The sequence below is a fragment of the Ovis canadensis genome, chromosome 3, assembly GCF_042477335.2.
Source record: "Ovis canadensis isolate MfBH-ARS-UI-01 breed Bighorn chromosome 3, ARS-UI_OviCan_v2, whole genome shotgun sequence".
In the NCBI taxonomy this organism is placed as follows: domain Eukaryota; kingdom Metazoa; phylum Chordata; class Mammalia; order Artiodactyla; family Bovidae; genus Ovis; species Ovis canadensis.
This window is the reverse complement of record NC_091247.1, coordinates 7611415-7624781: the sequence shown is the minus strand read 5'-3', so window position 1 is coordinate 7624781 and position 13367 is coordinate 7611415. Positions and strand designations below refer to the sequence as shown.

General features: G+C 55.6%; 2 protein-coding genes across 2 annotated transcripts; one reads left to right on the top strand and one right to left on the bottom strand.

Annotated features, from left to right (window-relative positions):
• The first annotated feature begins 55 nt into the window (after positions 1–55).
• On the top strand, positions 56–3909 carry ENDOG (endonuclease G). Its single transcript, XM_069582272.1, has 3 exons — positions 56–863; positions 2011–2120; positions 3562–3909. Exons 1-3 carry the CDS (start codon positions 357–359, stop codon positions 3842–3844), a joined length of 900 nt encoding a protein of 299 aa, XP_069438373.1. The 5' UTR covers positions 56–356; the 3' UTR covers positions 3845–3909.
• Positions 3278–12601, bottom strand: SPOUT1 (SPOUT domain containing methyltransferase 1). Its single transcript, XM_069582267.1, has 12 exons — positions 12488–12601; positions 11392–11437; positions 10931–11056; positions 8025–8184; positions 7698–7787; positions 7545–7594; positions 7191–7321; positions 6039–6111; positions 5833–5931; positions 5259–5361; positions 4949–5096; positions 3278–4066 (listed from the first exon to the last, which is right to left on the bottom strand). Exons 1-12 carry the CDS (start codon positions 12521–12523, stop codon positions 3998–4000), a joined length of 1131 nt encoding a protein of 376 aa, XP_069438368.1. The 5' UTR covers positions 12524–12601; the 3' UTR covers positions 3278–3997.
• Positions 12602–13367: the final 766 nt, after the last annotated feature.

The following is a 13367-nucleotide window of genomic DNA, read 5'->3' as shown; positions in this document are numbered from 1 at the left end:
GGAGGGAACCTCCGTGGAGACCGAGGGGGCCGGAGTGGGGCGGAGCCGGTTCCGAGACGGCCAATCATGAGCCGTGGTGGTGATGCCACGCCCCTCCCCTCTACTCCGAGTCCTAAAGGGGCAAAGAAGTCCGGTCGTCAATTAGGTGGGCACCGACCCGCAACTGTGGACTGGACACTACCTCGGAGCGTTCGTGAGTGGAGGGGCGCACTTTCCGCCGTCTCACGCCTCCGCTCCGCTCCATCCCCGTGGTAGGCCCCCGCAGGCCTGTGCGGCCCCTTTAAGAGCCTTCGGGTCGGACGCCGGAGGTCGCGGCGTCCCTTCAGCGTCGCGGGCCCCGGCCACCATCCGCGACCATGCAGTTGCTTCGCGCAGGCTTGACTGTGGCCCTGGGCGCAGGGCTGGGTGCAGCTGCCGAGGGCTGGCGGCGGCAGTGGGCCGACGCGCGGGCGACGCCGGGGCTGCTGAGCCGGCTGCCGGTGCTGCCAGTGGCGGCGGCGGCGGGGCTTCCCGCGGTGCCCGGGGCTCCCGCGGGTGGCGGCCCGGGCGAGTTGGCCAAGTATGGGCTGCCCGGGGTGGCTCAGCTCAAGAGCCGCGCGTCGTACGTGCTGTGTTACGACCCGCGCACCCGCGGCGCGCTCTGGGTGGTCGAGCAGCTGCGGCCCGAGGGGCTCCGCGGCGACGGCGACCGCAGCTCCTGCGACTTCCACGAGGACGACTCGGTGCATGCGTACCACCGCGCCACCAATGCCGACTACCGCGGCAGCGGCTTCGACCGCGGCCACCTTGCTGCCGCGGCCAACCACCGCTGGAGCCAGAAAGCAATGGACGACACCTTCTACCTGAGCAACGTCGCGCCCCAGGTAGCGCCTACCCCGCCCCCCGCCACCACCCCCCACCCCGGCGGCGAAACCCGAGGCCAGTGCTCGCCTCTAAGCCTTGATTTTCCTCTTTGCAGAATGGGAGAGTGCTGAGTTGTGCGCCCTCTAGGTCAGGCGCCTGGCCACACGCACCGCGCGCCGCCTGCGGGAGGGATGGAGCAGTGGGGCGCTGAGCACCCATTGCGCTCTGATCTTAACCCGAGGGCCCTGGGCGCCTCCCTGAAATCAGGATGAAACTGTTATTCACCTGCCTCTTGAAGTAGAGCCGAGGAACTGAAGATAACGGTCTACATACATAAAAGTACCGGGCACGCTTCCTGGTTCTTGGCAAGCGTTTAGTAAATAAGAGCTATAATGAGGAAAGTCTCAGCGAGACAAAGTGACCGACCCAGGGTCACACCGTGGGAGGAGACCTAGGCAGTTTGTCTAGGGGACCCTGAGCTTTTTTTAATCCATCGCCCTACCCTGCCTGCCCTCCAGGAGTAAAAGGATAAATAGGTGCCCGCAGTGGCTGTTAGGAGCAGTCACTGTGCACCCTAGCCGACCTTCCTCTAGCCCTGTTCCCACCAGGGCCTGACACCCATGTGGAGATGAATGGTGGGGCTCTGAGTGAGACTTGTGAGGTCCCAGCTTCTGAGCTGACGTGCTCACCCAGGAGCAGAGACCCCCACCCATTTGACTGGACACTGTGCCGAGGACCTGAGAGCTCAGGTGGTGGAGTCAGATTTCTGACCTTCCCTGCTGGGCTCTGCAGTTCAGACTTTGGAGAAGGAAGGGAGAGATGATTGAAAGAGCTGGTCTTCCCATGAGCTCCTGGGGCAGGAGCAAGCCTCTTTCTCTCTGGGAGATTTGCCCTTTCATCCTGCTCTTTGGGGCTGAGAAACAGCTTGGAGACTTGGGATGCTAGATCTCCCAATCTGGGTTGGGGGCAGCTAGCACCTCTGTGAGCTCTGTTTGGGCCAAGTGACTCTCCTTCCATGAACCTCCCTTTCCTCTGTATGCTTGTCCCCATCCCCACTCCGCTGCTGGAACCTTCTGGCTCTGTGCTAGTGCCTGCCCCTAAGCCTGCGGCAGCCCTCTGACTACAAGTGTCCCAGCCAGTCTCACTGAAGCCCACCTCTCCTGCCAGGTGCCCCACCTCAACCAGAATGCCTGGAACAACTTGGAAAAGTACAGCCGCAGTCTGACCCGCACCTACCAAAATGTCTATGTCTGCACGGGGCCACTCTTCCTGCCCAGGTAAGGCTAGAGCTGGGGGGCCTGGGGACAGCGGCACCTCCCGGTCAGCCCAACCAGGCTCCCCCCAGGCTCTGTGTCAACATCGCTAGGTCCCCATTCATCTGGTTCCTGGGAAAGTCTGCCCATCCCCTACCTTGAGCTCCCCAATTCTACTCTACAGAGACTTTGGGGGTACCCACATCTCTGCCTGTGTGTACCAGGCCCTGAATCTGCCCTTGTTCCTCTATGTTCTCTCTTGTCACATCCACCTAACTCATGTTCTGCCCAGATAGCAACCCTTGCACGGGGTTCTCACCTTCAGTCTCCTCTGCTGGGGGCATCCCTTCTTGAAGCCAGCTTTGAACTGTGAGCCAGCTTTGAACTGTGTCTTCCTAACCAAGCCTTCACTCTTGCCCTTGTGCGGCTTGCCCGGCCTCCCAGATGTAAGGGACTGAGCTCCCCTGGGCTTGCTGGGTGATTTTTCTGCTGAGGACTGGGATGAGTGGGGCAGGGGACTGTGGCCAAGCAGCTGGCTCTGCTGGGGTCGGAACCCAGGCCCTGTCACCTAGTCTCTGGGTTTGCTGTTGTTTAGTCGCTCAGTTGTGTCCGACCCTTGTGATCTAATGGATAGAGGAGCCTGGTGGGCTACTTACTGTAGGAGGTACTTGATGTAGCCCGCCAGGCTCCTCTGTCCATGGGATTTCCCAAGCAAGAATACTGGGAAATTGCCATTCCCTTCTCCAAGGGATCTTCCCGACCAAGGGATCTAACCCGCATTCTCTTGCATTGCAAGGCGAATTCTTTACCACTGAGCCACCAGCGAAGCCTCAGTCTCTGGGTGCCCTGGGCAAATAACCTCAACATCCTCTCCTTAAAATGGGGATAATACCCGTTATCTACCACATGGTTGCTTAAGGGACAGTGGGATAGTGGATGTCACCGTAGTAAGGACTCAGCACAGGCTTGCCGAGGCACTGATACACTTTAATTAGCCAGTGCCTCCTCTGGCCTGCTGAAATGGAGTGGACTCCTCAGAGACTTAGCCAGAGTCACCTGTCCAGTGTTCTGGGTACCTGCTGTGCCCCAGGCAGTGTGTTGGTGCTGGGCATTCTGCTATCACAGCCCCACCCTCCACAGGGAAAAGACAAGTAGTCAAGTATCCACAAGGAGGATGTGAATGAAGGTCTGATTCTTTCTGCAGCGTTTATTGCCACCATCCACTCTCCCTGAACACAGTGTCGGGCATGAGGAAAACAGGAAAGGAATGAGTCTCTACCCTGCTGGAGCTCCCAGTCTCCTGGGCGAGCCAAGTTGGGCAGAGAAGCCTCACACTAAGAGGGTGGTCCTGCAGGTGACACAAACTGGAGGTCCAATCAGGGAAGGCTTCCTGGAGGTGGTGGCCTTGGGGCTGAACAAGCCCCCTGGGAGTCCTGAAAGGCCATGTGCCTGTGTCTGCCCATAGGACGGAGGCTGATGGGAAGTCCTACGTGAAGTACCAAGTCATTGGCAAGAACCACGTGGCGGTGCCCACCCACTTCTTCAAGGTGCTGATCCTGGAGGCGGCAGGCGGGCAGATCGAACTCCGCTCCTATGTGATGCCCAATGCGCCAGTGGATGAGGCAATCCCGCTGGAGCGCTTCCTGGTGCCCATCGAGAGCATTGAGCGGGCCTCGGGGCTGCTCTTTGTGCCAAACATCCTGGCACGGGCAGGCAGTCTGAAGGCCATCACTGCAGGCAGCAAGTAAGGACAGCCCCAGCTGGACTGTGGGTTTGGGGGACTGAGTCAACTTAAAAGTCTTTATTTTTGGAAGCAAGTCTCGAGTGTGTCTGTCCAGGTAACCCGTGGGAACCTCTGGCTTCACTGCTGCTTTTCTGCCATCCTGGGCCCCACAGAAGCTTCAGCTGGGCTGGGTACCTGCCTGGGTGAGGCCAGGCTGCAGGGCAGCCAGGGAGATGAGGATGGCCTCCTGGAAGACAAGCAGAGCAACAGGCTGTGGCCCCATCGCCCAGGACCCCGGCCCATGGGGTATGCTGCCATCAGCAGGGTCTGGGGCAGGGGGCTGGGGAGAGGGAAACAAGTTCAGCTTTGTCTACTGTCACTGGCCACCTGCAGGCCCTGCCAGGAAAGCGCCTCACCTCTCTGCTCCTCAGTCTCCTCCTCTGTAAAATGGGGCTGATCATAATACCCACCTCCCAGGGTCGGCTGGGGAGGGGGAGGTGATGGGCAGGAGGGCCCTCGGAAGTGTGGGAGCAGGGGTTCCTATCGGGAGGCTGAGACTGGAAGTGCACAGCACCTGGCCCCGGTCGGGCTCCTGGGGACGGGGAGACTGAGGCCGTCCACATGTTTGGTCACCACCGTTGAGATCAGTGGAGGCAGTGGCACCTTCCCCCAGCAGGTGCCCACAGGCACAGCATTCCGTGTTGCCCAGGTGGAAGGCTCTGAGAGAAGGGTGCATCCTGTCCCCCTGGGGACAGAGGTACCAGCGAGGAGGGCTGCCTTGACCACCACGGTCAGATATGGGGAGTGGGACACAGAGCGTGCAGCTAAGGAAACAGGCCCGGAGCAGGCGTGGTGGGTGTCCTGGGTCAGCCAGCCTGGGAGCAGCTGGATGGGCACCAAAACCAATTCCTGGCTTCCAGCTCACTCTCAGCTCATCCCTGCTGTAGTTCTGCTGTGCAGAGAGGCTGAGGGGGTGAGGGGACCACCCCAGAAGGCTGGCTCAGGGTAGCCCCAGATGGGACGAGGGACAGGGAGAGAGCTGCAATCCCGTTGGCCAGACAGAGGAGCTCTGGGCTCTGCTGGTGGTGAAGAGGCAGGGCTGGGAGGTCGGGGAGGCGGGTAGGCTCACCTCTGTGCGGATGGTGCGGCTGCCCTGGTTGGGGCAGGTGTTGACGTACAGGTCGAAGAGGACGCTGGGTTCCGCCACCTCCAGGTTGGGGTCGGCATCCACTCCAGCTTCCAGCCCCTGGAGGCCCCCAAACACGACGAGAGCGTGCCTGCTGCCCACAGGAGGGGATCACTGGCTGCCCATCACAGCCCTCTGAATGCTGCCCCCAGGGCTCTCAGCAGCCCCATACGTAGCAGGGGCCCAGTCTGTTCAGCTGTGTCCCCACCAGTCCAGTCCCCTGCTCCGTGCCCTGCGCCCTGGCTGGACCCACCTGAAGTTGGGAAACTGGGCGGAGGCCACATCTGAGCCTCGCTCTGATGTCCCGATGGTCAGATCATAGCCGTCCTGGAAGGGGGCCTCAGCAAACACAGCACCTGCCGGGGAGGCCAGCTCACTGGGACCCTGTTCCCCCCAAGCCACTGTCACTTGGCTGCGTGTGTGTATTGGGGTGGTGGTGGAGATAAGGGAGCCACAGCCTGCACTCCTGCTGCAAAGTCAGGGATGGAGCGGCAGACACTGTGCCTGAGCTAGCTTGGACAAACAGCAGAGGTTGGGGAGAAAGGAACTCCAAAAGCAAGTGGAGTACCTTTGACTTCTCTGGCCCTTTTGCCCCCATTCCCAGCCTCACGGCAGACATCATTAAAGATGCTTTGCCTCAGGAGTCCTTAAAAGCATCCCAGGCAGTGCACTCGAGGCCCAGAGAGGGAAAGGCACGTGCCCAAGGACACACAGCATGTTAGCAGGATTAGTATCCCAGTCTGAATTTTGGGTCAAGCAGGGCTCTCTGAGGTCCCCCAGGCAGAGTGAAGAAGACAGATGTTCATAGGAGGAGGCTCTGTGCTTACTGAGGCAGGAGGCCAGGCGGACTGTGTAGCCCCAGTAGAGACCAGCTTTGGTCCGAGGGTCCTGCGACGACACGACTTTCCCCCGGTAGGTCTTACTTTCTGGGGAGGAAGCGGACACGCTGTAAAGATGGGGTGAGGGGACAAGGAAGTGGAAGGAAGTGGCTCTGAGCCCGCAGGCTGGCTGGGCTGGGGACGCTCTAAGATACCTGGGAGCTGGTTCTGGTTGAGCCGCACCGTCACCCGAAGTCCAGGCTCCAAGTTCTTGTCAATCTTCACCTCCTGGGAGGAAGCCAGAAAAAACTTGCTGCTCCACCCCCACCCCCACTGCAGGGCAGCAGGGGTCACTGCTCTCCCAGACACAGGAGCGTCTCAGGGGTCCAGGTCACCCTTTGTGCCCTACTCCCCAGCACCTGGGGCCAGACCTGCTCACAAAAGACCATTCTTGCAAAATGACTACCCCATGATATGGGTGAAAAGGATCAGTCCAGGCCTGGCACAAAGCAGGAAGTATTTCTGGAATGAAATCCCAGTTTCCTACATTTTGGGGCACTTAAGTGGTCACTTAACTCCTCTGAGCCTTAGTTTCCTCATCTGTCAATAGAAGACTTTCCATAAACAACAGCTATTGTTACCCTGCACAGGGTCTGGCAGGAAGTGAATGCTGACCACATGCGAGCTGACGAAGGACACCTGATGTCTGTCTTGTGTCCCAATTTATGGATTTATTTTGGCCTCGATGCACAGCTTGCGGGATCTGGGATCTTAGTTCCCTGACTAGGGATTGAACCAGTGCCCTCGGCAGTGAAAGCTCAGTCCTAACATGGGACCACCGGGGAAGTCCCTTGTCCCAATTTTGAATTTAGAATGGCTTTCTCCTTGGAGGGTTTCACGTGTATTCCTCCCTTCATCTGAGTCTGGGTATCCTGGTCTGCTTTCGGCCAGTTCTCTCAGGTCTGTTCTTTTTGAGGGGAGGGGATCCCCATACATTTAAATGTTTCTCTCTCTGACTCTAGGAGACATGAGATTAATAGACGGCAAAAGAATGCTCCAATCCAGAGCTTGGCACCACACTGGAGCAGCCCTAGAGAGACTCCGAACTTGATTTTACAGGGTTTTGTTTTGGTTTGTTTTTAGCACCAGGGCTCTCTTCTGTTGATATGCTTTTCAAAAAAAAAAAACCAGTAAATTTTGCTCCTGGCTCTATCTGTTAAGCCCTATTTTAGGCATTTCTCTGGCTCAAATCTGCATCAGTGGGGGCCTGGCAGGCAGAGAGGCCCAGGGCCAGGGCTCCCCCTACATGCCCTCTGAACCCAGGGAGTGTCTGGGAAGCATGTCTCGAAACCCCCACAGGTTCCTACCTTCTTCATGCCACAGTTGACAAAGGAGCCCTGGCCAGGCCGCGTGGGCCGGTCCACCACAACACCCTCTCGGAACTCAGATTCCTCATCCTGACGCATGTGGTGAGGGCTGTCCAAGGGGTTCAGGAGCCCTGCGTTTAGAGAGGGGCCAGGAAGAGTCTGGGAGGGGCAGAGGCGCATGGGGGTGGCGGTGGAGGGGTTGGTGAGGCTGGGAACCCTGGTCCAAGATCCAGCTCAGTGTGCCATCAGGACGCTTTCCCAGCTGGTCTTGCTTTCCCAACTGGACCGTGAGTTCTCAGGGCCTGGAGGATGATCCATGGGAAATGGGGATCAGGTCCCCTCCCCCAGCCTTACCTGCAAACTGCAGATCCTGATGCTTGGGGAAGAAGGCCTTTCTTAGGTACCTAGGAAAGAACGCAGAGCTCAGGAAGTTCCCAGGGAGGCCATGTCCTGCCCACCCTGCACCGTGACCGCCCCTCCGCCCCAGTCTGGAAGGTCTGTCCTTACTGTGGACACTCCAGGTATTGCAGTATCCGGGCCAGCTGCACGCACGCCTGCCCCTTCTTGCCGACTCCCCTGAATTCCCCCTCCACAGTCCTAGGAGAGAAAGACAGGGGTCCAGCCCACCGGGTTCTCTTTGAGAGCTCTCCCACCCCCAGTATGACCTCAGCAGTGCCCCTGCTTTGCAACTTGACCCACCAGGGTGACAGTGGGGGCATTCAGACAGGATTCTCAGCCCAGGCAAGAAGGCAGGGAAAGAAGGGCAGCCCAGCCAATCCTGGCAGTCCCTCCCTGCTCCCTGCACCCGCCGGGACCCTGCTGGAGGCCCCTCACTTGGCATCTTGGCCTTCTTCATCGAACACCACGATCTCATCCACACAGAAGATGGCGCAGGCTCTGGCGATCTGGCCAGCCAGGTAGGTGCGAAGCTCTGGTGACTGGGCATTGTCCAGGATAGAGCCTGGCAGGGCCACACTCAGGGTGTAGTGCCGCCCTGGGCAGGACAAGAGTGTTCATGGTCAGCTGGAGCAGCCAGGGCCATCTCTCCCCTCCCTTCCTCTAATCCTAAGGTCTACAGTTAGAAAGTTTTCTTAGTGGGAGGATTTTTGAAATAAGCATAGATTCCCTCTCCAGATCTCAATCTCCCCAGAAGAAAATGAACTTGGGGGTCTCCAGGGCTCCCATAAGCAGGACGTACCACTACCTATGGCAGGGAGTGGTTAGAGGCATTGACCTATATTCACATCCTCTGTCCCCTACTGCCTCAGTTCTCCAGGCATCAAAATGGGATAATAATGAGAGTTAGTATTTATCCTTACTGGACATCGCCGGTGGTCCAGTGGTTAAAATTCCATGCTGCTAATGCAAGGAGCATGGGTTCAATCCCTGGTTGGGGAATTAAGATCCTACATGTTATAGAGCAGCCTCCCCCAAATTAAAAAAAAATAATAATTCTTAGTGCCTTTTATGGGTATAAACTTAACCAATAACCGTAGGAAGTAGGTACTACCATGATCCCCACAGACAGCTGGGGAACCTTTAGCCTAGAGAGGTCAAATACATGACCCAAGGTCACACAAAAGGCAGAACAGCTGACTTCAGAAAAACCACCACACCTTTGCTCCCAGAATCGTCCAAAGGGAGCCACATGAGATAAAGGGCTTTCCTGGTGTCTGAGACAGCCGACGCGCTCAGCTTCTGTCCCTACTGTCACCATCATCACTAACAACCACTGGGCTTACAGTAAAATATGGCCCCTAATACTCCAGACTAGAAATACCCCTAAAACTCGGCAGTGGCCACAGGACTGGAAAAGGTCAGTTTTCATTCCAGTCCCAAAGAAAGGCAATGCCAAAGAATGCTCAAACTACCACACAACTGCACTCATCTCACATGCTAGTAAAGTAATGCTCAAAATTCTTCAACCTAGGCTTCAGCAATACATGAAATGAACTTCCAGATTTTCAAGCTGGTTTTAGAAAAGGCAGAGGAACCAGAGATCAATTTGCCAACATCCATTGGATCATCAAAAAAGAGAGTTCCACAAAAACATCTATTTCTGCTTTATTGACTATGCCACAGCCTTTGACTGTGTGGATCACAATAAACTGGAAAATTCTGAAAGAGATGGGAATACCAGACCACCTAACCTGCCTCTTGAGAAAACTGTATGCAGGTCAGGAAGCAACAGTTAGAACTGGACATGGAACATGAGACTGGTTCCAAACAGGAAAAGGAGTACGTCAAGGCTATATATTGTCATCCTGCTTATTTAACATATATGCAGAGTACATCATGAGAAACGCTGGGCTGGAGGAAGCACAAGCTGGAATCAAGATTGCAGGGAGAAATATCAATAACCTCAGATATGCAGATGACACCACCCTTATGGAAGAAAGTGAAGAAGAACTAAAGAGCCTCTTGATGAAAGTGAAAGAGGAGAGTGAAAAAGTTGGCTTAAAGCTCAACATTCAGAAAACTAAGATCATGGCATCTGGTCCTATCACTTCATGGCAAATAGATGGGGAAACAGTGGAAACAATGGCTGACTTTATTTTTCTGGGCTCCAAAATCACTGCAGATGGTGACTGCAGCCATGAAATTAAAAGACGCTTACTCCTTGGAAGGAAAGTTACAACCAACCTAGACAGCATATTAAAAAGCAGAGACATTACTTTGCCACCAAAGGTCTGTCTAGTCAAGGCTATGGTTTTTCCAGTGGTCATGTATGGATGTGAGAGTTGGACTATAAAGAAAGCTGAGCGCCGAAGAATTGATGCTTTTGAAGTGTGGTGTTGGAGAAGACTCTTGAGAGTCCCTTGGACTGCATGGAGATCCAAAAAGTCCATCCTAAAGGAGATCAGTCCTGGGTGTTCATTGGAAGGACTGATGCTGAAGCTGAAACTCCAATACTTTGGCTACCTGATGCGAAGAGCTGACTCATTTGAAAAGACCCTGATGCTAGGAAAGATTGAGGGCAAGAGGAGAAGGGGACGACAGAAGATGAGATGGTTGGATGGCATCACCAACTAGATGGACATGGGTTGAAGTAGATTCCGGGAGTTGGTGATAGACAGGGAGGCTTGGCGTGCTACAATTCATGGGGTCACAAAGAGTCGAACAGGACTTTCAGTTTAACGGCTGGAGAAACGTTAACTGCAATGTTTGCTGGGATTTTTGAAATAAACTTAAAGCACACAGAAAGTGCTCAATAAAAAAGAAAAAACTGTGACAATCCACTCCAGTATTCTTGCCTGGGAAGTCTCATGGACAGAGGAGCCTGGTAGGCTACAGTCCATGGGGTCGCAAAGAGTCGGACACAACTTAGCAACTGAACAAAACAACACACCAACAGGCAGATTGTGATTTGGGGAAATAGATCTGAATGGAAATATAGCATAAAAATGGAGAGTGAAGTGACCTAGCAATATGGAATAGAGAGTTTTGTAAGAAATTAAAATTTGTATATAGAATAGCAGTTGCAAATATTCAAACAACAAAGTCTGGCTAAAGGAGCTAAAAAAAAACAGCCATTACAATGATGAGGTTCTAGAAGTTATGATACACGACACTTACCCTCCAGAGAACTAAAATCTACGTAAGTAGGTTAGGGCTCAGCTTTTCGGATCCCTCCCATTCTCTAAGCCTCAGTTTCTCCATCAGGACAAGATGTCTGGGCCCAGTGGCCCCTCAGGGCTGTTCCGCCCTTCTCTGCCCTGCCCAGGACCCGGCTTGCTCACCCCTCTCCTCGCTCTGGGCAGCTGCCTCTTCCTCCTGTTGGCGCTTTGCCTGTTCCTCCTGCGCTCGCTGCCGCTCCAGTTTCTTTGTCATCTTAAGATCCTTCCACTTCTTTTTCTCCTCTTTTTCTGGAAAAGAGGACATCCCAATTGGTGGAGGGAAGAGTGACTTGGAGGTGGGAAAGACTTGGAACAGCCCAGGAGGTGGTTTCCGCTCAGTAGGTCAGCCTGGGGACTCCAATGCTGCCTAGAGAGCAGCCAGAGAAGCCTTCCATGGCTTCTGGGCTGCTCATCCCCATTTTGGGTACTAGTAAGACCTAGAGGGGACAAACCTGGTGGCTTTTCCCCAAGATTCAGCTGTGTACTGATGGAGTGGGGTCGGGGGGGAGGTGAGCACAGACACTTAGCTCCCCATTGGGCCCACCCTCCCCAGGCCCACCTCCACCCCCTAGTCCCTGACTTACTCTGTTGCTTCCACTTCCGCCACTCCACCCTTTGGCCATGTTCACCCTGGAGAAGGAGTCAGGGGAGATACAGGAGTGAGGCTGAATGGTCACACCTGAGCTGGCGGGGGAGGGTGTTCCCACTTGCTGCTCCCCAGCTGTCCCCTCTGTTTAAATGAGTTGTTGGTTAGTGGCTCAGTCGTCTCCAACTCTTTTGCGGCCCCATGAACTGTAGCCCACCAGGCTCCTCTGTTTGTGGGATTCTGCAGGCAAGAATACCTGAGTGGGTTGCCATTTCCTTCTCCAGGGGATCTTCCTGACCCAGGGATGGAATCCGAGTCTCCTGCATTGGCAGGCAGATTCCTTACTGTCTGAGCCACTAGGGAAGCCCCTTTAAATGAGGGTGGTGAGGAAATGAGGGGCACCCCCCCTCAACACACACAGACACACAATACTGCCCAAGAGAGAGCGTCAGGAGGGCAGGGACATGTATCCCCAGTGCCTGAGACCATAGCTGGGACATAGTCAGCATTCAGCAAATTGTTAAATGAGCTCCTCCTGGAGAGAAGAGGGACTAGGTGCAGGGTGACAGGACCTGCCCACTGCCGCCCTGGTTATCAGAAGACATACGTCATGAAAGGGCTCGGGAAGAAGCCGGCTCCCGCCTCACGAATCCGAACCCCTCACGAATCCGAACCCCGGGCAGAGTTGCCAATAAGAACTCCAGCAAGGTTGCCATTGACCAGAAGGCAATGGCAACCCACTCCAGTACTCTTGCCTGGAAAATCCCATGGGCGGAGGAGCCTGGTGGTCTACAGTCCATGGGGTCGCGAAGAGTCGGACACCGCTGAGCGACTTCACTTTCCCTCCGGTAAGGTAATGAGTTACCAACGCTGTCCCGGCTCCGACTCAAACCCCGGTTCCCACCTCCGCTGCTCATCGGGACAGGGGTAACTGAGGCCACAAGCAGGCAACAAGCTCGGAGACCCCGGCCGCGGAGCAGCGACGAGCCTGGAGCTGGAGGGGCGACTCGGACTCGCCACAGGGCCCCACGCGGCTCTGTCTTTTAACCCCAGGCCCGCGCCCTGCCGCAAGGTTCTCACATCTCTCCACCTACCGGACCACACGGCCGCTTCCTCGCGCGCTCCGCCATGTTCGCCGCACACCGTCGGCCCCGCCCGGCCAATCAGACTCACCCCTTCCGGTAACACCTCCTTCGAGTCGTCCAATCGGAGAACCAGTGGCGCGCGTGGGCGTGGCCTAGGTTCTGGGAGGTTAGAGCACGTGGGCAGGGGAGGGCTGGAGGTGCTGGGTAGGCAGTCTAGGGGCAGATGGGGGGACGGCACCCGGTGAGCTGGAGCTGGCGCTGGTGTAGGGGCTTGTGTGTGGGTGGTGGTGTTGAGCTCATCGCAGGCTTGAGTGTCCCAGTGCGCAGAAACTGGACTGCCCGAGCGCTGCTCTCCTGCTCGGGTGGAGCAAGGAAGTCAACCATCAGCTTGGTTTTATACATGGAGTCTTGGGGCCCAGAGCTGGAGTGTGATTCAGAGCTGGCCGTAATTAAATCCAGTTATAGATTCGTTCATTTACTCTCTCTTTTAATTATCAGACTTTATTATTTTAGAGAACAGTTCAGTTCAGTGGCTCAGTCGTGTCCGACTCTTTGCGACCCCATGGTCTGCAGCATGCCAGGCCTCCCTGTCCATCACCAACTCCCGGAGTTAATTCAAACTCATGTCCCTTGAGTCGGTGATGCCATCCAGCCATCTCATCCTCTGTGGTTCCCTTCTCCTACCGCCTTCAATCTTTCCCAGCATCAGGGTCTTTTCAAATGACTCAGTTCTTCGCATCAGGCGGCCAAAGAGAAGACTTGGGTTTACCAAAAATTGAACAGATAGTAAAGAGTTCCCACAGACTTTCCCCTCAGGTTTTGTAATTAACATGTTGCCTTAAGGTGTACGTTTGTGACAGTTCATGAACCAATATTGATGGGTTTTGTT